This window comes from Lactuca virosa, chromosome 8, assembly GCF_052849685.1.
Source record: "Lactuca virosa cultivar CGN04683 chromosome 8, Lactuca_virosa_CGN04683_v6, whole genome shotgun sequence".
NCBI lineage: Eukaryota > Viridiplantae > Streptophyta > Magnoliopsida > Asterales > Asteraceae > Lactuca > Lactuca virosa.
The window spans coordinates 269,290,626-269,316,264 of NC_136433.1; the positions used below are offsets into that span (position 1 = coordinate 269,290,626).

Consider the following 25,639-nt stretch of genomic DNA (forward strand, 5'->3'; position numbering starts at 1 on the left):
GGGACGCATACAAGCACATTGATGAGGTCAATGACATCGTCAACTACTTCAGCATACATAACATACCATGCGAGACAGTTTTGCTAAGAATGCTTCCCGTTATGCTTAAGGGTGCAACAAAAGATTGGCTGAAGGCACTCCCACCAGGAACAATAACAACATGGGCACAAATACGTGAAGAGTTCATACAACAGTTTTGCTCACCTTCAAAAGTTTCCAAGTTGAAGAAAGCTATTGCAAATTTTGAGCAACAAGCGGGGGAGTCAGTATATGAGGCATGGGAGCGTTATAAGGGGTTGCTTAGAAATTGTCCTCAAAATGATCTAAATGTGCAACAAGAGGTCTCGATTTTCTATGATGGGGTAAATGTCACAACTAGGCAACTCCTTGATTCTCAAGGGCCACTCACAAAGAATGGACCGACCATAATCAAGGAGCTAATCGAGGAATTCTCTAAAAATTCGAGAGAATACCATAACCCTCGACATGATGCAACTAGGGGAATCGTAAATTCAGCTTCGGATGACATGTCGTTGGTTTTAGCAATGTTGCATAAAATCATTAGGAGGATGACTAAAATGGATCAAATAATCCATGCTATACGAGTGGAGTGTGAAAACTGTAATGGGCCACATTTAACTAGAGACTATGATCTTGATTAAAATGGAAACCGAAAAGCCCGAGCTTGTTATTCGAGTGGTGATCGTTATGATGAAGACCGGAGAAAGCCCAAAAAGAAGTGGTTACCTTATGATGAGTACAATAAATCCAAGGAAGAGAAGTTTGAACAAAGAGGAAGACGCTTTTACCAAATAGAGGAACCGACTCCCGAAAAGAAACCCGATTTCGAGACAACAATTGATCGTTTTGCTGCCGCATCAGAAAATAGATATGAAGATACCGAAGCAATACTTAGAAATCCGCAAGTTGTAATCAAAAATATTGAAAAAAAATTGGGCAACTATAAAAGCAATTTAACGAAAGACTATCGAGCACACTTCCAGTAAACAGGAACAAAACCTAAAAGGAGCTTACATCCAGACCATTACAACAAGAAGTGGGAAAATTGTTACCCAATTGACTCCTATTAACAGAAGTGACATGGATGATGAGTAGGAAAAGTAAGAAGCAAGTAAAGAAAAAGACTATGAACAGACACCAGGACGTGGTGAAGACACCACGACGTGACGAACACCTGAAAAGAAAACTGTTGAACCTGTTAAGCCATACAACCCACCGCTCCCTTTCCCAGTAGAGAAATACAAGATAAAAATGTTGAAGACTACCAGAAGTTCCTAGAGCACATCAAATCCCTTGAAATCAATATTTCGTTCCTTGAAGCCTTAGCTCAAATGCCAAAGTATGCAAAGGTTCTAAAGGATCTCCTATCAAACCGAAAGAAGTTGAAGGAAATATCTAAGGTAGTACCAAATGAAACCTGCTCAGCTGCAATGTTGAATATGGTACCAAAGAAGATGGGTGATCCAGGAAGCTTAACACTTCCTTGCCAATTCGGAAACCTAGCCACAAGCCATGCTCTAGCTGATTCGGGAGCAAGTGTGAACTTAACGCCCTATTCATTCTTCAAGAAGCTTGACCTCCCGGAACCAAGAAAAATACGCATGGCCGTCCACTTAGCAAACAAAACGGTGACGTTTCTAAAAGGAATTTGTGAAGATTTATTAGTTAAAGTTGAAAAGTTTGTGTTTCCCGCAGATTTCATTGTTTTAGACATGGAGGAAGACGAACAAGTCCTAGTTAATCTTGTAAGGCTCTTTTTGAGCACGGCCCGAGCCTTGGTTGATATAAGAGAATCCAAACTCACTCTTCGAATTGGAGAAGAAGCGGTCACTTTTGGGGATAATAGAGCAATAAAACACTCAAGGGTAAGTGACGATATGGCCTTCTCGGTAGATGTGTTCGATGAAATTTTGGAGAAGGAGCTTGGAAGATGGAAGGAAAAGGAAACCGAGGGGTACATGGTTCTACAAGAAGGAGATTTTGATGCTGAACATGAGATACAAGAGCTACAGAAGCTACTGGAAGAGAGCGAGTACAACGAGTTGAAAAAATCTATTGAAGAATCACCACGACGTGGCAATCTGAATTAACTAGATCAGACGTAAAAAACTACGACACCACGACGTGGCAAGATGCCCACATCGTGGTCACTGACCAAAAACCAAAAATCGAGTTGGAAGCTTTGCCCGAACATTTGGAGTATGCATTCTTGGAAGAAAATGAACAAAATCCAGTTATCATAGTAGCTGATCCCACACAAAATGAGAAGGAAAGCCTAGTAGAATTACTCAAGAAATGAAAGAATGCCATCGCATGGAAGATAACAAACATCGAAGGCATTAGTTCCTCATATTTTTCACATAAAATCAATTTAGAAAAGGGAGCTAAACCAGTGGTGCAATTCCAAAGAAGATTAAACCCAAACATGCAAGACGTAGTGCAAAAGGAGGTAGTCAAACCAATGGGTGAGCCCGGTAGACGTGGTACCTAAAAAAGGAGGCATGACGGTAGTAACAAACGAAGAAAACGAGCTTATTCCAACAATAACGGTAACCAGTTGGCGTGTGTGCATCGATTATCTCAAGGTAAACGATGCCACATGCAAAGACCATTTTCCTTTACCATTTATTGATCAAATGTTGAAAAGATTATCCGGTCACCTTTATTATTGCTTTTCAAATGGTTTTCCAGGATACTTTCAAATACCAATTGATCCTCAAGACCAAGAAAAGACCACATTCACTTGCCCGAGTGGGACCTTTGCTTATCGACGAATGCCATTCAGGTTATGTAACGCACCTGCCACGTTCCATAGATGCATGATGGTTATTTTTCACGATATGGTTGGAAAGTTTATGGAAGTCTTCATGAATGATTTTTCGTTTTTTGGGTCCTCCTTTGAGGATTGTTTGTCCAACCTGGATTTAATGCTTGCAAGATGCGAAAAGACCAACTTGTTCTTAAATTGGGAAAAGTGTTATTTTATGGTTAAAGAAGGAATTTTCTTGGGACATAAAGTCTCCAAATTAGGATAGAGGTGGACCGGGAAAAGGTTGACACTATAGTCAAAGTACCACCTCCAACAAACGTTAAAGGGGTAAGAAGTTTTCTGGGCATGCATGATTTTACTGCCGATTTATAAAGGATTTCTCAAAAACTACCAGGCCTTTAACCTAACTTCTTTTAAAAGATGCCACATTCGATTTCTCAAACGAATGCCTTGAATCCTTTCAATTACTGAAAGGAAAATTAACCAATACCCCTATAATGATCACCCCAAATTGGAACCTCCCATTTGAGCTCATGTGCGATGCAGTGATTTTGCGGTAGGAGCGGTTCTTGGACAAAGAGTTGATTAACATTTTCAACCTATATATTATGCAAGCAAGACACTAAATCATGCTCAAGAGAATTACACTACCACAGAAAAGGAGCTTCTTTCTATTGTTTATGCTTTTGACAAATTCTGCCCTTACCTGGTTTTATCTAAAACTATTGTTTTTACTGGCCATTCTGCCCTTAAGTATCTTTTCTCTAAACAGGATGCTAAGCCAAGATGGATCCGATGGGTGCTACTTTTGCCAGAATTTGACTTCGAGATAAGGGATAAAAAGGGTATGGAAAATGTGGCTGCCAATCACCTCTCGAGACTAGAAAATTCGGAAATGGAGAAATTAGAAGAGGCCAATATTAGAGACGATTTTCCCGAAGAATATCTAATGGTAATCGCAATAGAGAAGCCATGGTATGATGATATAGCCAACTATTTGGCTAGTGATTATCTCCCAAAAAGGTTTGACTCATCAACAAAAGAAGAAACCATTTTCATAAGTCAAGCACTACTTTTGGGATGAACCATACCTCTTCAGAAGCTGCGAATGGAATGATAAGAAGATGTATATTCGGGAAGGAAAGTTTGGAAATCTTGAAGAATTGTAACAATGAGAACACCGGGGGACATCACGGAGCACAATTCACGACCAAGAAGCTATTTGATTTGGGATTTTATTGCCCGGCAATTTTCAAAGATGCCACAAAATTTGTCAATGAATGTGATTCGTGCCAACGATCGAGTAACATTTCATTCCGAAACGAGATTCCCCAAAATAGCATCCAAGTTTGTCAAGTATTTGATGTTTGGGGTATCGATTTTATGGGGCTATTTCTGATTTCTCGAGGGAATAAATACATACTTGTGGCGGTTGACTATGTTTCAAAATGGACGGAAGCACAAGCCTTACCAACAAATGATGCTCTAGTGGTGGTAATATTCTTTAATAGATTGTTTTTGCGATTTGGTGTACCAAGGGCTTTAATAAGTGACCGGGGAATTCATTTTGCAAATGAACAATGAGTCAAAGTGTTACAAAAATGTGGTGTCTATCAAAGATTTGCAACACCCTACCATCCACAAACGAGTGGTCAAACCGAACTCACCAATCAGGCATTAAAAAGAATTCTTGAACGATCGGTTGGTAGTAACTAAAAGGAGTGGTCGGAAAAGTTAGATGATGCATTGTGGGCATTTCGTACCGCCTTTAGAACACCTATTGGTACTACACCATATAGGTTGGTCTTTGGAAATAATTGTCATTTGCCGATATAGATTGAACACAAGACGTTTTGGGATTTGAAGACTTATAATTTTGAGTTGGTTGAACTACGAACAAATTGTCTAATGCAAATGAATGCCCTAGAAGAATTGCATAATGAAGCATACACAAGCTCCTTGATATACAAAGACAAAATGAAGAAATGGCATGAAGCAAGGTTGAGAGGACGAAAAGATTTTCAAGAAGGTCAAAAGGTTCTCCTTTTCAATTCAAGAATGAAGCTTTTTCCTGGGAAATTACAGTCACATTGGGATGGACCATTTATTGTGAAACAAGTATTTCCACATGGGGTTGTAGAGTTAATTACAAGAGATGGAACTCCTTTCAAGGTTAATGGACATCGGTTAAATCATTATGAGGAAGGAATGCCAATTGAGGAGACTGAAGGAGAAACCTTGAAGTTTGTGGTAACCGCATTAACGTAGAGCGGGAAGGAGTCCGGCTCACGACTATCCAAAAAGAAACGCTTTTAGAAGGCAACCTATGGTTTAGAGTTTGCGTTTTCTTTTCCTTTTCTTTTATTTGATTTATTTTTGTTTATTTGCTTATTTTGCTTTATTTTGTTGATATTTTCACTCCTTTGAATCTCTTTATGTATTTTGTTGAGAGAAATAGCATAGAATGAGTGTGGGGTGGAAATTTTTATGAATACTTTTCCTAAAAATAATTAATTATTTACCATGACGTGGTCTAATTCACCAGAACGTGGTACCTTTACAGAATCCGATGGCACGAATTTCGATAAAACACCACGATGTGGTTACTGTTTACCCATAGTCAAATTAAGGGCTTTTAACCCTAATCGGTCATTTCTTTCTTTTACGTTTCCCACTCGTCTCTCTACTTTTCTTTGTTCCAATTTCGACTTTTCCAACAAAAAGGTATCGTTTTTAACTTGTTTTTCATAATAATAATCGAGTATTGCTTCATGTATGGTACAAATTTGCTGTTAAGAACATTTATTTAGGAATTTATAGAGTTGGGGTTCCGAAAATTTGTTCAAATCGGGTTTGATTTTAGGTGTTTTTGCTATAAATCTTGCTTTAAGTCACGTGTTTTTATGCCCTAAGTAAAACCCAGACTTGATTTGAGTTGAAATTGAATGGATTTTGTTCGATTACAGTCTGATTACACGAACAGTTCGTCGACCATGACGACTCGTGGTGTTAGTCTTGGTCACTGTTACTTCAGTTTATATTGACCGGTTTATCATTTTAACTGTGAATTGGTTGTTTGGGATTGTTTTATATGTTTCTTTTGCAGATAATGTCGGGCCAAAGTCTCAGAAATCAACCCGGGGTTCGTCCTGACTTCCTGTGGTATACATTCCCGAACGTGGTAGCTCCGGATGTGAGAATTCAATGGAACGAAAATCTTGCATGGTTGAAGGAGAGGAGAGTGCATGTACCGGCAAAGATTAATTGGTCTTTGATGGATGAGGTGGGTCTATCGGAGGCAGCTGGACCATTTCTTGTAAAATATTTTGATGACGTTCAAGGTTGGTTCGTATGTATGACATGGTGGCGACTCTTCCATATCCAAGAACCCATGTATAAGGAATTGTGTGTCAAGTTTTTAGCTACGGTGCATTTTCGAAGACAAATAGTTGTCCATGATCCAAAAAATATTACTTTTTGCTTGGGGGTGAATGAAGAGAACTAAGTTTGGATGATTTTACTATGAGGACGGAGCTTTATCTTCTATCTGTGGTGCACACAGAATCCTACATTTAGTTCATTGCTCAATGTCTCAAGTCGACTGACGAGTTCAACGAAGACCGCTACTGGCCAAACATTGCTAATGGAGTGTACCAATTGAGGATAACCCAAGAGAGTAAAATTCGGTCTCCACTCCGTCGCTTTTTGCACCGTTTGATCACCAATACTATAAACCAAAGGCAGGAGGGGGACAAGATCCCAAGCTTGGATGTGTTTTATTTGTGGAGCCTTATTACTCCTGGGGAACTTATTGACATTCCTTATCATGTAGCAGATTTTATGGCAACCCGGGCCGGAAAAGATCGTCGGGGGTCCCCTCTCTATGGTGGAATGTAATCAAAAGGTTGGCAAGGTCATTCGGGATCCTCCAAAAAAGGGAAGAGTTTATTCTTACGTTGGTTCCTAGCAAGCCTTTTAGTCCACTCCTATACAAATGAGAAAATATTATGGTGGACAACGGGTTTGGTAACAACTCAATTCCAAATGACAACCCACGAGACCGACCCAGAAGGCATGTACGTCAAAGGCCTGGTGATCATTAAGAAGAACCACCCGTCATTCCGACCAAGGATGAGTTGCCCCTGGACCCGTACAATGTTGCTTTGTGCAGGTATCAAGATAAATTGGGTCGAGGTATCAACTACACAAACATGCACCTCGACATCATGATGCAACATATGAACATCAACCATCTGAGCGGGTATCCGACTTCGTACCCATACATTCCGACATGGGAAGAACTTTGGGCAGAGCAACGAGGTGGAGCCAGCGACATCGGAGGAGCTAGCGGGAGTGGCGGAAATGATGAAGAGGAGTGAAATTTATCCTTTTTATTCAAGTGGATTTAAGACAATTTTTTTTATTTGTGTTTGGTGTGTTTTATTCAAGTAGGATTTGAATGTTTTATTTTATTTGTTTCCTTGTTTTTATCATGTTTCTTGTCTCTTGATTACCCGGAAGTTCGAGTTTGAGAGAGGAGTATTTTTCACGAGAGAATTTGATGAGTTTAAGTGAGGGGTTAGGAAAATGGCGAGAGAGGCGGATTTGAGCATATAGAGCATTATTTTGATCAGCCGAGTGATGAGTCACGTTTCTAGAAGTTCACATCATTATTAGTGACCAATTTACTGAAGAAATCTGTTGTGAAATGCCCATATTTTTGCATTTTTACTCAGACCACGACGTGGTTGTCACACCCCCAAACCGAGATGGCGGAAACATTCGGGGGCGGAGGACGTCATGTACAGTATCATAACAATGCACAATAGTAAAACAAGAAACAACATCCATTGCATTAATAGAATAGTTAATACAGGTGTGTTCTTTTTATAGTTGAATGACACCAAAAATGTAACATCAAAATATAAAGACGAGTCTTGATACATGCTCCGTTTTCTCAAAACTTGAGCTAGTGTACCTGTCTACTGGTTCCCTGAGAATACAAGTTATTTTGAAAGAGAGTATCAACATTTAAGTTGGCGATTTCATAAGTATTTAGTGTCAAATGTTTGTATTTGTTTAGTAAAATGGTTGTACACTTTCCATAAAATCCTATATTTTCTTCTAAAACTGAAAAGTAGTCTTCTACCCAAGACCCGACTGTTTTGCATGTTTGTTCTCTTGTAATAGTGTAAAATGTATGTTTATACTTGAAATAGTATAAAATGTATGTTTGTACTTGAAATAGTATAAAAATGTATGTTTGTACTTGAAATAGTATAAAAATGTATGTTTTCCATATTTGTAAACCATCTTTACTAGAAAAATAGTATGCATTTCTCATGTGAGAATATCATTGTATGAATGTAATGGAAAATGAAGGTTTACAGTAGAATTGTGTATAATACACTACTAATGCATTAACTGCCTTGTAACCGAACTGGTTAATTAAGGTTTAAAATGTTATTAGGTTATAACCATGCTTGATTGACTAGTATAAAACACGACGTTCTTCAGGCATCGAAAATGATATGACATTTGTCACCCGTGGACCTGCAGATCCCACTATAGCTAGCAGCAAGGTGTGCGATGGTCAATCCCGTATAGATCTATACACAAACTCACGCTCTCCCTCCAGGAGACTCTGGTTACAAAACGTGACATAGCAAGAATATTGCTATGCCATGAAATAGTATCTCACATTTTAGTTATCTTGTTCACGTATAGTATGTAAGTTCCTTTTCGTTTTTGTAAATGAATAGTATACTTCGTAATGAATAATAATAGTATGTATGTATTGATTCACGTATTGTTCCTCTGTTCTAGAAAATAGTATGTATTGATCCTCTAAACTATACCTATTATAGTTTACTAATATGTTTGTTTGAAATGTAACCGATTTGGAGAAAAGACTCAATTGTCTAACATATGCAACTGAGTTAAGTATGATCTTTAAATGGGGTTTAATATTCATGTATATATTTAGCATGCATAATTATGATTTAACCAACAGTCGGACTAGTGATCCTACACTAAGCCCACAACCAAACAAGGAACAGGAGTCAAAGTATTTAGCAATAGTTCTAAGTCCGTTAAAGCATATTTATACATAAATATATAAACGAATACGATTTTGATAATAAACAGCAATCTAAAATAGTTTGAAAGAGTTTGAAAATGGTTTTAACAACATTTAAAATCATAAGATATCCTTTGTTTGTTTGTTTTCACATGTAAATGTTAACACAAATAAATTGTGCTCTACTTGTATTCCCCCCCCCCTAAAAGCATTTAAAAAAGGTAAATTGTAAGGGTATGAAATCACCTTGTGTGAGTGATTCTTTTGAATGTTCGATATAGGATGATTATTTCCACAAGTTAGATCCCGAGACAAAACAAGTCCTAAATTACATTTCATACCCTTACAATTTACCTTTTTTAGTTATGATTCTATACACATGGACTAAGGGAAAAGATGTGGATAGTTATGTTTCATTTGATCCTCCCGCTCCCAAGTGAATTCAGGTACCCGGTTTGCATTCTAGCGAACCTTCACTATCGGGACACGGCTTTGTTTGGTATGCTTGACTTCCCTATCCATGATTTCTACTGGTTCTTCCATGAAATTGAGGCTCTCATTGATCTCGATTTCATCGAGTGGGATAACAAAAGTATCATCAGATAGACACTTCTTTAGGTTCGATACGTGGAAGGTAGGGTGTATGTTACTAAGTTCTTGAGGTAGTCGGAGTTTGTAAGCTATAGGGCCGATTCTAGTGAGAATCTCAAAAGGCCCAATGTACCTTGGATTTAGTTTGCCACGCTTCCCGAAGAGTATCATGCCCTTCCAGGGTGAGACCTTCAATAGAACAAGGTTACCAACCTGAAATTCCAAGGGTTTCCGTCTTTTGTCAGCATAGCTTTTCTGTCTGTCTCTAGAGGCTTTTAATCGTTCACGAATTTGTACAATCTTTTCATTCGTCTCCCTGATGATTTCTGGACCAGTGAGGGTGTTTTCAGGAACTTGTCTTTTAGCTAGTTGCGTGTCACCCACCTTAGCCCAACACAGAGGGGATCTGCACTTACGGCCATAAAGGGCTTCAAATGGAGCAACTTTGATACTAGTATGGTAGCTGTTGTTGTATGAAAAATCGACCAATGGTAATTGGATATCCCACACTTTACCAAAGTCGATCACACAAGCGCTCAACATGTCTTCCAACGTTTGTATAGTCCTCTCACTCTGTCCATCAGTTTGTGGGTGGTAGGCTGTACTCATGTCTAGCCTAGTTCCCAGGGATTTTTGTAGCGACTGCCAAAATCTTGAGCTGAATCTACTGTCTCTATCGGAGATAATAGATATGGGAACACCATGCAGTCGTACTATCTCCCTAATGTATGTTCTTGTTAGTTTTTCCATCTTGTCGGTTTCTTTGATTGGCAGGAAGTGTGCGGACTTAGTTAACCTGTCAACGATCACCCAAATGGTATCGAGACCACCCGTTGTCTTGGGCAACTTGGTTATGAAGTCCATTGTAATCCGCTTCCACTTCCAATCAGGTATCTCCAGTTGTTGTAGTAAACCTTAGGGCTTTTGATATGCTACTTTAACTTTGGCGCAAGTAAGACACTTGCCTACAAAGGTAGCAATATATGCTTTCATGTTAGGCCACCAATATAAAATTTTTAGATCCAGATACATCTTGTCTGAACCTGGATGAATATAGTATCGAGTGTTGTGTGCTTCGTTCATGACAACGTCTCTGAAACTACCGAGTTTCGGTGTCCAGATCCGATCCATGAGGTATAAGAATCCACCACCCTTGACTTCTAGTTTCCTTTCCATCCCTCTCAGGGTTTCACCTGCCACATTTTCAGGTTTCAAGGCTTCCTGTTGAGCCTCCTTAATTTGTGTGGACAGATGTGAATGGATTGTCATAGTCAATGCCCTGACTCTACGACCTGAGTATTCTTTTCGACTTAGGGCGTCAGCTACTACATTGGCTTTACCGGGATGATAACGAATTTCGCATTCGTAGTCATTTAGTAGCTCGACCCATCGTCGTTGTCTCATGTTGAGCTCCTTCTGGTCAAATATATGTTGGAGACTTTTGTGGTCTATAAAGATAGTGCTTTTCGTACCATATAGGTAGTGTCTCCAGATCTTCAGAGCAAATACCACTGCTCCAAGCTTAAGATCATGAGTAGTGTAGTTGACTTCGTGTGTCTTAAGCTGTCTTGAGGCATAGGCGATGACCTTTCCCCGTTGCATAAGAACACATCCAAGCCCTTGGTTGGATGCATCGCAGTATACCACGAAATCTTCTATCCCTTCTGGGTGGGATAATATCGGTGCGCTGCATAAGGGTTGCTTAAGTGTTTGGAATGCATTTTCTTGTTTCTCTTCCCAGTCAAAGGTCACACCTTTCTGGGTCAATGTGGTAAGTGGTTTCGTAATCTTTGAAAGGTTCTGAATGAATCTGCGATAGTAGCCAGCGAGTCCTAGAAATTGACGAATTTCCGTAGGCGTCTTTGGTGCTGACCAGTTCTTAATGGCCTTGATTTTGGAAGGGTCCATGTGAATTCCCTCTTCGCTAACCACGTGACCCAAGAATTCGACTCTTCGAATCCAAAATTCGCATTTAGAGAACTTTACATAAAGCTTCTGAGCTCGTAGTGTTTCTAAGAGCTATCGTAAGTGTTGACTATCTTCCTCCTTACTGTGTGAGTAGATGAGTATGTCGTCAATGAATACGATCACAAACTTATCTAAGTAAGGACGGAACACCCGGTTCATTAAGTCCATAAACACTGCGGGCGCATTGGTTAATCTGAAAGGCATCACTACAAACTTGTAGTGACCATAACGAGTTCCGAAAGCTGTTTTGGGAACATCTTCCTCTAAAACTCGTAACTGGTGATACTCGGATCATAAGTCAATCTTTGAAAAGTAGCTTGCTCCTTGAATTTGGTCGAACAAGTCGTCTATTCGTGGTAGAGGGTATCAGTTCTTAATGGTAAGTTTGTTTAGCTCGCCATAATCGATGCACATACGGAACGATCCATCCTTCTTCTTCACGAACAAGACTGGTGCTCCCCAGGATGAGAAGCTTGTCTAATGAATCCCTTGCTTATCATTTCGTTCAGTTGACTAGATAGTTCCTGCATCTCTGCTAGTGCTAGTCGGTAAGGAGATTTGGCTACAGGGGTAGCTCCTAGAATTAAGTCGATTCTGAACTCGACTTGACGTTGTGGTGGTAATCCTGGAAGATCTTCGGGAAAGATGTCGGGAAATTCGCGGACTTCTGAGATGTTCTTTATGTCATTCACCTTTTAGCTCATATCAACCACGTGGGAGCCTTCCATTTTGCTTCTAACACTCTTATTTGTAAGTTAAACTTACAAATTATTCCAATTCCTTATCATTCTTATGATTCTATTCACTAATTGTATACACATGGACTAAGGGAAAAGATGTGGATAGTTATGTTTCATTTGATCCTCCCGCTCCCAAGTGAATTCAGGTACCCGGTTTGCATTCTAGCGAACCTTCACTATCGGGACACGGCTTTGTTTGGTATGCTTGACTTCCCTATCCATGATTTCTACTGGTTCTTCCATGAAATTGAGGCTCTCATTGATCTCGATTTCATCGAGTGGGATAACAAAAGTATCATCAGATAGACACTTCTTTAGGTTCGATACGTGGAAGGTAGGGTGTATGTTACTAAGTTCTTGAGGTAGTCGGAGTTTGTAAGCTATAGGGCCGATTCTAGTGAGAATCTCAAAAGGCCCAATGTACCTTGGATTTAGTTTGCCACGCTTCCCGAAGAGTATCATGCCCTTCCAGGGTGAGACCTTCAATAGAACAAGGTTACCAACCTGAAATTCCAAGGGTTTCCGTCTTTTGTCAGCATAGCTTTTCTGTCTGTCTCTAGAGGCTTTTAATCGTTCACGAATTTGTACAATCTTTTCATTCGTCTCCCTGATGATTTCTGGACCAGTGAGGGTGTTTTCAGGAACTTGTCTTTTAGCTAGTTGCGTGTCACCCACCTTAGCCCAACACAGAGGGGATCTGCACTTACGGCCATAAAGGGCTTCAAATGGAGCAACTTTGATACTAGTATGGTAGCTGTTGTTGTATGAAAAATCGACCAATGGTAATTGGATATCCCACACTTTACCAAAGTCGATCACACAAGCGCTCAACATGTCTTCCAACGTTTGTATAGTCCTCTCACTCTGTCCATCAGTTTGTGGGTGGTAGGCTGTACTCATGTCTAGCCTAGTTCCCAGGGATTTTTGTAGCGACTGCCAAAATCTTGAGCTGAATCTACTGTCTCTATCGGAGATAATAGATATGGGAACACCATGCAGTCGTACTATCTCCCTAATGTATGTTCTTGTTAGTTTTTCCATCTTGTCGGTTTCTTTGATTGGCAGGAAGTGTGCGGACTTAGTTAACCTGTCAACGATCACCCAAATGGTATCGAGACCACCCGTTGTCTTGGGCAACTTGGTTATGAAGTCCATTGTAATCCGCTTCCACTTCCAATCAGGTATCTCCAGTTGTTGTAGTAAACCTTAGGGCTTTTGATATGCTACTTTAACTTTGGCGCAAGTAAGACACTTGCCTACAAAGGTAGCAATATATGCTTTCATGTTAGGCCACCAATATAAAAATTTTAGATCCAGATACATCTTGTCTGAACCTGGATGAATATAGTATCGAGTGTTGTGTGCTTCGTTCATGACAACGTCTCTGAAACTACCGAGTTTCGGTGTCCAGATCCGATCCATGAGGTATAAGAATCCACCACCCTTGACTTCTAGTTTCCTTTCCATCCCTCTCAGGGTTTCACCTGCCACATTTTCAGGTTTCAAGGCTTCCTGTTGAGCCTTCTTAATTTGTGTGGACAGATGTGAATGGATTGTCATAGTCAATGCCCTGACTCTACGACCTGAGTATTCTTTCCGACTTAGGGCGTCAGCTACTACATTGGCTATACCGGGATGATAACGAATTTCGCATTCGTAGTCATTTAGTAGCTCGACCCATCGTCGTTGTCTCATGTTGAGCTCCTTCTGGTCAAATATATGTTGGAGACTTTTGTGGTCTATAAAGATAGTGCTTTTCGTACCATATAGGTAGTGTCTCCAGATCTTCAGAGCAAATACCACTGCTCCAAGCTTAAGATCATGAGTAGTGTAGTTGACTTCGTGTGTCTTAAGCTGTCTTGAGGCATAGGCGATGACCTTTCCCCGTTGCATAAGAACACAGCCAAGCCCTTGGTTGGATGCATCGCAGTATACCACGAAATCTTCTATCCCTTCTGGGTGGGATAATATCGGTGCGCTGCATAAGGGTTGCTTAAGTGTTTGGAATGCATTTTCTTGTTTCTCTTCCCAGTCAAAGGTCACACCTTTCTGGGTCAATGTGGTAAGTGGTTTCGTAATCTTTGAAAGGTTCTGAATGAATCTGCGATAGTAGCCAGCGAGTCCTAGAAATTGACGAATTTCCGTAGGCGTCTTTGGTGCTGACCAGTTCTTAATGGCCTTGATTTTGGAAGGGTCCATGTGAATTCCCTCTTCGCTAACCATGTGACCCAAGAATTCGACTCTTCGAATCCAAAATTCGCATTTAGAGAACTTTACATAAAGCTTCTGAGCTCGTAGTGTTTCTAAGAGCTATCGTAAGTGTTGACTATGTTCCTCCTTACTGTGTGAGTAGATGAGTATGTCGTCAATGAATACGATCACAAACTTATTTAAGTAAGGACGGAACACCCGGTTCATTAAGTCCATAAACACTGCGAGCGCATTGGTTAATCTGAAAGGCATCACTACAAACTTGTAGTGACCATAACGAGTTCCGAAAGCTGTTTTGGGAACATCTTCCTCTAAAACTCGTAACTGGTGATACTCGGATCATAAGTCAATCTTTGAAAAGTAGCTTGCTCCTTGAATTTGGTCGAACAAGTCGTCTATTCGTGGTAGAGGGTATCAGTTCTTAATGGTAAGTTTGTTTAGCTCGCCATAATCGATGCACATACGGAACGATCCATCCTTCTTCTTCACGAACAAGACTGGTGCTCCCCAGGATGAGAAGCTTGTCTAATGAATCCCTTGCTTATCATTTCGTTCAGTTGACTAGATAGTTCCTGCATCTCTGCTAGTGCTAGTCGGTAAGGAGATTTGGCTACAGGGGTAGCTCCTAGAATTAAGTCGATTCTGAACTCGACTTGACGTTGTGGTGGTAATCCTGGAAGATCTTCGGGAAAGATGTCGGGAAATTCGCGGACTTCTGAGATGTTCTTTATGTCATTCACCTTTTAGCTCATATCAACCACGTGAGCAAGGAACACATGATATTCCTTTCATAAGTACTTCTGGGCTTGAATACTCGAGATGATTCGAAGGCTCGTGCCTGGTTTGTCGCCATAGATAACTAGGGTTTCGCTATTCGGTAGATTAAGACGAATGGCTTTCTCAAAACACAGGATGTCAGCATGATGAAGACTTAACCAATCCATGTCGATAATGATGTCGAAACTTTTAATTAAGATAGGCATGAGGTCGATTTGAAATGAATATCTATCTAGTGAGAGGGTGCATCCTATGTATATATCATTAGTGCTATCAGTCTTCCCGTTAGCCATTTCTACGGTGAACGTTTCTTTTAGTGCATGTGGTTGTTGTTTAAGTAAGTGTGCAAATTTTAGATTCACGAAACTCCACTCCGCTCCACTATCAAATAGTATGCATGCATAAGAGTTATCGAGGATAAACGTACCCGTGACCACCGTAGGGTCTGCCACAGCTTCCTCATGGCCTATCGCCAAAACTCTCCCTACTCCACTAGTATTCCCTGCTTTCGGGCAGTTCCTCTTGTGTGTCTAACTTCACCACACCCGTAGCATGCCTGGCGTACTCCAATACCAGGGACATGGGTGATTGGTCTTGCCGGAGCTCTACAGAAACGGGTCGTGTGCCCTTTTCTGTTGCAGTTAGCACACTGCATCTCCCGGCAGGATCCGTTGTGATTGAAGTTGCACTTGTTTCACTTTGGAAAACTTCCAGCGTACTGTTTTGCTGGTGTAGGGACAGCAGGGGTTGTTGCGGCATGAACAGCCACAATCTGCTGTTTCTTGGCGGAGTTCTGCGCCGATTTGGTCTTCTTTCTGTCCCAAAACTTCCTCTTGTTGTTGGTCGTTTTGGTTGGTTCTGGGGCAGGGGTTGTTACTGGCGTGCAGACTCCACGGTCAATGAGTTGCTGTGCCAATTGTTTGGCACTGTCGAATGTATAGGGGTTCGAAGACAATACGTTCCCCTGAAATGGAGGTGCCAGTCCCCAGATGTACCTCTCGATCTTTTTGCTCTCCGTAGGGACCATCCCTGGACATAGAGCCACTAGATCACCGAACCTAGCCGTGTAGGCTACTATGTCAGAGCCTTTTATGGTCAGGCTCCAAAGTTCCTGCTCGAGTTTATGAACTTCGCCCCTCGGTCAGTATTCTCAGACGATCTGATCCTTCAGTGCTCCCAGCCCATTGAGTTAGCCACTATAAGGGTAAGTTACTTGACATTGCCATTCCACCATATGAGGGCCCTGTCTGAGAAAGTGCAGGAAGCAAATTTTACTTTGCTTCCTTCTGGGCTGGAGCAAATCTCAAAGATAGACTCCATTTTCTTTATCCATTACGATAGAGCAATAATTCCACCGCTACCGTTAAAGGCTTTGGGTTTGCAGTTGGTGAAGTTTTTGCAAGAACACTCCCTCGGATGCCCGTGACTATCACCTTGGGTAGAGTTAACACATGTTCCACCTCCGCTAGTACCGCTAGCATTGATCTGAGTTAAGGCTAGCGTTACAGCCGCGATCACTGCAGCTTGAAAAACTGCAGGATCGAATTGTGGGGGAGGTGGTGGTTGAGTTGGTGTTATTGGTGGATTGAGTCTGTTTGATCTACGAGGAGACATCTTTCAACTATAAGTTTACAAAGATGAAGATAATTGTAAGTATTCAATAGTGAGAAAAATGAGAGTGTTCCTTGAACTAATACACCATAGCTCAACATGTAATTGATGAAGGGTTTGCAATTGAGGTCTACCACTCGAAAGATGAAAGAATTTGGATAACGATTTTCCAAGAGGATTGGATGCCCGTCAATATCATTGGTATGATAGATGAATAGAATTCAGGAAAAATTTGACCTTGTAATAGGTCTACAACATACCAATAAAGAGAAAACTTTGACAGCACGACGACCTAACGAACTGAAAGTTCAAGGCCTAGATAAAAACAGGAAAATAATCATTGAGTCTAAAAGTAGACCTAATCTATATCCAAAAGAGTGAGTAGAGTATTCTCTACTCGCGAGGGGTGTTGTTCTGGTTGGTGCTAGATTCTGCCCTGGACTCAGCCAGCTGGTGCTCTGTTTCCCACATATGCCTTTCCAATGCAACTTGATCCTGTCGAAGTTCTCTAACTTCGGATTGACTGGCATTCAATTCCATCTGTAGTGCATCAGTGTGAGTCCTGGTTAACTCCTGGTGATCGGTCAGATGGCGGAGACAAACTGTGTTGACTCCTGAGTTAGCCCTAACTTCCATGACTTGGTTGATGGTTGCCCTTCCTTGTTCAGCATTGTGAGCAACACGACGAACCAAGATAGGGATGATTCTGTCAGTTGAGCCTCCCTCGTTCAGGTTGTAGAAGCTTCGGTTTCCATTATAAGGAGGTGGTTGTCCCTGTTCGTGGCTCCACCTTCCCAAGTTCACTGCCCAGAGAGGCGTCGGGCCTTGAAAATCCTATCGAGGGTTAGGATTTTGGACAACTTGAGGTGGATTATAGACCTCGGGTTCTGAGTCAGAGTCTTCTTGGCATTCCTCTTCATTCTTTTCCTCAAAACTCTCCTCGGGGTCTTCTTCTACTGGGACCACAGGGTTCTGTTCTTGTTGTTCAGCATCAAGCCATCCGCCGTTCCCTTGATCGGGAAAGTACGGGTCACCAGGTAGATGGAATCCAGCCATGTTATCTAAGCAAGAAAAGGGCTGTAAGAGACATATAATATACGTATTCCTAAAGATATTTACAGGATGATCCTTACCAGTTACTTCTATACTTACGTAGTGTATACCAATTATATATAACTTAAGATAGAATAGACCTTCGAATAAGTGATCCAACTCTAAGACCACAACCAAACAAGGAACATGAAGTAAAGCGAAGATCACAGATTCTATGTCTATAACATCTTGGTCACATATAAACTAAGCGTATCCACTCAGCAACTATAGACCTGCTAGTAAGGGTCGTTTTTATTTTTCACATAAGTAATTATCACACGAAAAAATACTCCTACAGTATTTTAAGTTTATCTTATGTTCTAGTGTTTCTTTGTAGTAGAGTTGGTAAGTTTTTAGACTTGTTGCAATACCACAACCATTCCTAGGCATATGCTAATCACTTCTCGGATAGATATAGTTGATCAGGCTATATCAACTCCATACCTGATTATATATCCCCAAGCCTACTTGTGTTGTTCAACAATCGCAGTACTTTTGTTCTGTTCTAGTATGACACTGTTCTTAGTATGAATGCATGTATGTATACTTTTAGTAAAATATTTTATTAATTAAAAAGTATAATCTCTTTTCAGAGTGTTTTAAATCCGTTGTGTTTATAGTTGTATATCTTCTATGGGTTGATATACTTAGTTCACTATAAACAATGCTCTAATACCAATCTGTCGCACGCCCAAACCGAGATGGCGGAAACATTCGGGGGCGGAGGACGTCATGTACAGTATCATAATAATGCACAATAGTAAAACAAGCAACAACATCCATTGCATTAATAGAATAGTTAATACATGTGTGTTCTTTGTATAGTTGAAATACACAAAAAATGTAACATCAAAAATAAAGACGAGTCTTGATACATGCTCCGTTTTCTCAAAACTTGAGCTAGTGTACCTGTCTACTGGTTCCCTGAGAATAAAAGTTATTTTGAAAGAGAGTATCAACATTTAAGTTGGCGAGTTCATAAGTATTTAGTGTCAAACGTTTGTATTTGTTTAGTAAAATGTTTGTATACTTTCCATAAAATCCTATATTTTTTTCTAAAAATGAAAAGTAGTCTTCTACCCAAGACCCGACTGTTTTGCATGTTTGTTCTCTTGTAATAGTGTAAAATGTATGTTTGTAATTGAAATAGTATAAAATGTATGTTTGTACTTGAAATAGAATAAAAATGTATGTTTGTACTTGAAATAGTATAAAAATGTATGTTTTCCATATTTGTAAACCATCTTTACTAGAAAAATAGTATGCATTTCTCATGTGAGAATATCATTGTATGAATGTAATGGAAAATGAAGGTTTACAGTAGAATTGTGTAAAATACACTACTGATGCATTAAATGCCTTGTAACCGAACTGGTTAATTAATGTTTAAAATGTGATTAGGTTATAACCATGCTTGATTGACTAGTATAAAACACGACGTTCTTCAGGCGTCGAAAATGATATGATATTTGTCACCCGTGGACCTGCAGGTCCCACTGTAGCTAGCAGCAAGGTGTGAGATGGTAAATCCTGTATAGATCTATACACAAACTCACACTCTCCCTCCAGGAAACTCTAGTTACAAAACGTGACATAGGAAGAATATTGTTATGCCATAAAATAGTATCTCACATTTTAGTTATCTTGTTCACGTATAGTATGTAAGTTCCTTTTTGTTCTTGTAAATGAATAGTATACTTTGTAATGAATAGTAATAGTATGTATTGTTCCTCTGTTCTAGAAAATAGTATGTATTGATCCTCTAAACTATACCTATTATAGTTTACTAGTATGTTTGTTTGAACTATAACTGATTTGGAAAAAAGACTCAATTGTCTAACATATGCAACTTAGTTATGTATGATCTTTAAAAATGGGGTTTAATATTCATGTATATATTTAGCATGCATAATTATGATTTAACCGACAGTCGGACTAGTGATCCTACCCTAAGCCCACAACCAAACAAGGAACAAGAGTCAAAGTATTTAGCAATAGTCCTAAGTCCGTTAAAGCATATTTATACATACATATATAAATGGATACGATTTTGATAATAAACAGCAATCTAAAATAGTTTGAAAGAGTTTGAAAATGGTTTTAACAACATTTAAAAGCATAAGATATCCTCTTTTTATTTGTTTTCACATGTAAATATTAACACAAATAAATTGTGTTCTACTTATATTCCCCCCCCCCCCCCCAAAGCATTTAAAAAAGGTAAATTGTAGGGGTATGAACTCACCTTGTGTGAGTGATTCTTTTGAATGTTCGATATAGGATGATTGTTTCCACAAGTTAGATCCCAAGACAAAACAAGTCCTAAAACGCATTTCACGTATATATATATATATATATATATATATATATATATATATATATATATATGTATACAATTAGTGAATAGAATCTTAAGAATGATGAGGAATTGGACTAATTTGTAAGTTTAACTTACATATAAGAGTGTTAGAAGCAAAACGGAAGGTTGCAAGGTGTTTACGGCCAGCCTGGGGGTTTACGCCCACAAAGATCTTGGTGTTCTAGAGTTTGCGGTTGCGTGTTCTTGAAGGAATGAAAGAGATTCAAGGGTTTACGGCCCAAGGATCTTGATGAATGAAGAACACTTGAAGATCCTAAGCAAGATCCTAAGCAGATTCAAAGGATTGAAGGATGATAGTTGAGAGAGAAAAGGTGTTTTTGGTTGGTGTTCTTGAGTGAGAAGGGTGTGTTTTCGGCTGGAAAAGAAGAAGTGAGGAGGAGTTCACGGTCCAGCCCTTATATAGTGTCAAAAATTGATGGGACACCTTCGTTGGTTACCACACCGAATGGATAAGACCGAGGTTTACGACTTCGAACCTTGTTTGCGGCTGCGAACCTCGTTTGCGGCTGTGAACAGTTTTTGGTCCGAAGTCTTCAAGCTAAGCGAGGGTTTGTGGCTCGGATGAAGGGTTCTCGGTTCCTAGAGTTTTCCTCCTTAAACACACAACACCTTTGTATACAAGGTTTATACACCTATAACTCATTAATCTAACCATATTAAGATAATTAGGGAAATAAGTTTGACCTTTATTTGATATGTTTGACTTTCGTCCACCAAGATTGACTTTTACAAGATTTGAAATTACGGGTTGTCACAGTGGTCACCAATGCCACGACGTGGTATCATTACAGAAATAGAAAAATATTTGCCACCACCCAACACGACGTGGTCTCTGTACCACGACGTGGTGACTATTTCAAGTCAACATTTTGATTCTTTTTCCTACACCTTATGAAGTATAAATGTCCATGTATTCAATTCAAGTTCCATAGCAGTCAACAACTCCTAATTTTTGCACATATGATCGAGCAATCCTATACATCATCAACACGATCACCACTGCAACTTCTATCCCACCAGAGTCTGTTCCTCTTTCTCCCTTTTTACTTTTATGTTTTGCATAACATGCAATGAGGTCATTGCATCAAATAAGTGTGGGGTAGGGGGTTTATTGCATTAGGAAAAAGCATTTGATTTTTGAAAATTTACATTGCTAGTTTTTACAAATATGCATACATATAAACTTGAAATAATAATTTAATTTAGGAAAATCTAGCTAATTAAAATTTTGCTAGTATTGTGTGGGATGGTACGATGAGAGCCCAAATGTTTACCCGAGCCAACACATGTTATAGTGTATTTGTGGCTTCCTATTATTAGTGAAAATCCATGAGATATGAAAGATAATCTGGTAGTTTATATGATGTAATAAGTTTTGCAGCGTGTATCTGAAATCCATCCAGGAGAGCTTATGTAGTCATTGCACTTAGACTAATATCTATAACCAATAATGGTTGAAGTTAAGCTCCTTTCTTAAGCAAGTAGGATTTGAATGTAAAGAAAAAAAGTGAAATAAACAAAAAAAAAAGAGAGAAATTACCAAAAGTTGAAAGAATTTTGGAGCTGTTAAAGTATGAAATCAAAAGATCAAAATTCTGAAGAATCAAAAAGTTGAAGATACCAAAAATCAAACAAGGTGGTGAATTCCACAAAATTAAAAAGAAAATATTAAAGAAGAGATGAATTCCAAAGAGCCCCATTGTGGTATCAAAGTTGTAATTCTTTCTAGAATTTCTGTATGCTTGGTAGTTTAACCAAAAATACCTCGAGGTTAAGAAATATTCCTAGGGATGGATTCGAAGGTTTGCAAAAATGAATGTCGTATAATCTAAGGGGTGAAGTTTCATAAGGATTATGAGTATTTGGGAATGGGAAGTTTTTAGTAATCATAAAAAGAAATACATGCATTACTGTCTTGGCATAATGGCTAGGTTTGAAATAGATTGTTTTATGCAATATTGGAAAGATAAAAAATCCGTTTGTTGGAGGGCAAACAAAGAATAAGTGTGGTGTATTTTAATATGTGCATATCTATACATATATTTGACATCATATCCTAATATTTTTAGCCATTTTTATGCCCATTGTAGAACAAAAGGTACTTAATCTATTTTATATTGTATTTTAGGGGTAAAAGACATGCTCGGAACGAAGAGGAAGTTGGAAGCTAGGAATTTGGATCAAAGCTAAAATAAAGAAAAATACACTTACCACGTCATGGTGACATTCCCACGTCTTCGCATTTTGGATTTCCCTGATGGATCTAGAAGACTTGCTGAATACGAGATAAACACAAAAGCCACGACGTGGTGATCAGGCTTCGGGAAAACTATATATAAAAGTCATAATCCTCTGAGAATTCAACTTTGGATGGAGCTACTTTGGTCTTTTGAAGGCCAAGAACACCCTTTGAAGCTTGGAGTTGCAGAAGGTTTATCATAGCTGGGATTTGAGAGATTTGAGGAAATACAACTTCCGATTATGTTTTTCTTCTTAAGTTTAATCACGAATGCTAAGTTGAATTTCATTTTTTTGTGTTTACTTGCTGAAATCATGGGCTAAAAACCTATGAATTTCGTTTAGATTAGATTGCTTGACTTTTTATGGTTTGATTTATGGTTTGGATGATGTCTAGTTGGTTATTTAATACTTTAGCTTATTAAAGAACCTTTTATGCTTATGAGAACTACTTTTTCTGTTTATTGTTGAGTTTAATTCAATTTGCATGACCATCACTCTTGATTGAACTTGAATCTTATGATCTTTGTGAAATGTAAAATTGTAGGACTAGAGTTTTGACCAAAACCTAAGGTTAAATACAAAAGTGGGTAAATAATTGTAGGAGCTAAGATATGATAAACAATCATATATTGAATGGATTTAATAAACCAAATTAATAAATCAATTATAAGTCTAATTTAACTCGAACATAAGACTAGTAAACTTTTTAGTTTATTTGTCTGATCACCGTATGAATGAACTTATTTGCTAAAGGATTCAGTTAATGAACATTAAATTGGTCACCTTAGGAATCAGTACCAACGAAGCATTAATCCATTGCACTTCCATAAATCAACCATAATAGCAAGTATATCGAAGCAAAATGAAAGTCTCTCAATCACCTTGGTGAAAATCATCTTTTATGTTTCCTGCTTTTAATTTTAGTTTTTATTTCATTAGTTGATAATAGTTAGTTTGGTTAGTTAAGATTTTAGTCTTGCAAAACTAGATAAAACCCCCTTTTTCTTAATTAGATAGTAACTTAGGTAGTTACTAGATAAAACTTGTGCAACCCGTTGTTTCGAGTCAATAAAAGTTTAAACTACGATCTTGTTTAAATGATTCGTAACCTAACTTATTGTTATAAGAACCCTAGATGCCTCGGGTGCATGATTCACTTAACTTATATACAAATTCATGTGGAAAGTCATGGTGAAGTAGGATACTAAAAGCATAAAACTTAACATAAAATCACATATAATTAAATCAAAACTTGCACTAGATGAAACAAAGGTTACACTCATTCATACCTAGGTCTAATACTTAGTATAAATTATGGAGAAAAACCATGTCATTAGAGGTATATATATAATCATTTGAAAACATATATAAAAAAATTAACATTTAAAGGAAATTATAAAATATATTAATATATATCTTAAGAATTCGGTTTTTGGACTCAAAATTCATGCCAAAACCGAATTCCTTTTCAAAATGGTGAAGCCAAAACCGAATTCCCCTTTACATGGAAAAGCCAAGACCGAATTCTCCTTTTTCAAACAATGCATGACCGAATTCCTTGTTCCCTTTGACTTGAAACCGATTTCATGCCTTAATACCCACATTAGGACCGAATTCAAGTCAAAATTCGGTCATATAGGACCGGACACACATCAATTAAGGCCCATTAAGCACCAAACACTCCTCATATATATATATATATATATATATATATATATATATATATATATATATATATATATATATATATATATATATATATATATATATATAGTTTCAGCCGATTTCTCAACTAATTTCTCATAATTTCGACCGAATTCACTCTCCATTTGCTCTCAATCTTCATCCGAGAACACCCTCAGATCTTCATCCCATATTCATAAAATCAACCGTGTTCATCAACCACATTCAAATCTTCAAATCTTCAAAGCCTCACCAAGAACACCAAGAACAAACACTAAAACCGAAAACACCCCCAAGCCCACCGAAAAATCAATTTTTCCCACCAAATTCATACTTCAACAATTCCAAACATTTCAGATTAATTTTGTAAATCTTATTTACTTAATTATTTTTTCAAAACACTATTTAAATTAATTTATTATTAATTTAAATACGACGACGAATACAATTATTTTTTGGGTAATGTTATTAGCACGTACGCTTACCCGGGGATAATTTCTACAACACGTTAAATTCCGACGCCAACACACATTCAAAGTGAGTTCATACCCCTACGTTTTCAATATTTTTTCCATGTTTTTAGGGGGGGAATACATGTACAACACAATTAAATTTGTGTAAACAGTCAAACGATTTAAAACGATTTCAAACGGTTTCAATGCTTACAAACAATTTCAAATGACCTTAAACTGTTTCAAATTAGTTACAACCATTATTTTTACGGTAACATATTTTATATATATACGTCATATATAAATACGAGTACAAATCTTTAATCATTTGTAACATGCTGAGCAAAGGTAAATTTTTAGAATAATCATAATTTCAATGGAACGAACACATAAACTATAATGAGTATAGTTTATGGAACATAAGTACTATCTTACTAAATACAAGTTTTATCACAGTAACGAATATATAAACTATATTAGGTATAGTTTATGGAACATATAAACAGTTATTCATTTCAAAGGATTTCAATTATTCTACACTTAACCATCGATATAACTTTGTGAGATAACGTCTTCAAGTACTTATTTAAGTGCCAACAAAATTCCTGACCTTAATAACCAGAGTCTTCTGGAGGGAGAGCGTAAATTTGTGAATTGATCTATACGGGATTGACAACCCTGCACCCCGATTGCTAGCTACAGTTGGAACGGAAGTTCAGGGGTGACAAATGTCATGAGCGATTTTCGACGCCTGAAGAACGTCGAGTCAGGCCATCCGTCATATTATGTATGGTTATTAGAACTCACAATTTTGGTATCGAACAACATGATTAGTGTATGAATAAGTAACCACTTCACTTAGTTTTATTTAAATAATAAGACTATAAAACATTATTTTACAAGTACCACTGGTGAAACCAGGGGGTTTTAACAAGGTATGAATACAAAAGACTATTCTAGCACAGATAAAACATAAATTCATAGATTTATGGAATTTAAAACTACCTTTTACTATTACAGAGC

At 38.4% G+C, this 25,639-nt stretch overlaps 1 protein-coding gene and 1 non-coding gene across 2 annotated transcripts; one reads left to right on the forward strand and one right to left on the reverse strand.

The window, feature by feature from the left end:
• Positions 1-218: 218 nt before the first annotated feature.
• On the reverse strand, positions 219-325 carry LOC145135375 (small nucleolar RNA R71). The gene has a single exon (XR_013719837.1). It is a non-coding gene; the product is annotated as a small nucleolar RNA R71 (small nucleolar RNA).
• Positions 326-1,352: 1,027 nt separating this feature from the next.
• On the forward strand, positions 1,353-2,111 carry LOC145131508 (uncharacterized). Its single transcript, XM_079066186.1, has one exon. It carries the CDS (start codon positions 1,353-1,355, stop codon positions 2,109-2,111), a length of 759 nt encoding a protein of 252 aa, XP_078922312.1.
• Positions 2,112-25,639: the final 23,528 nt, after the last annotated feature.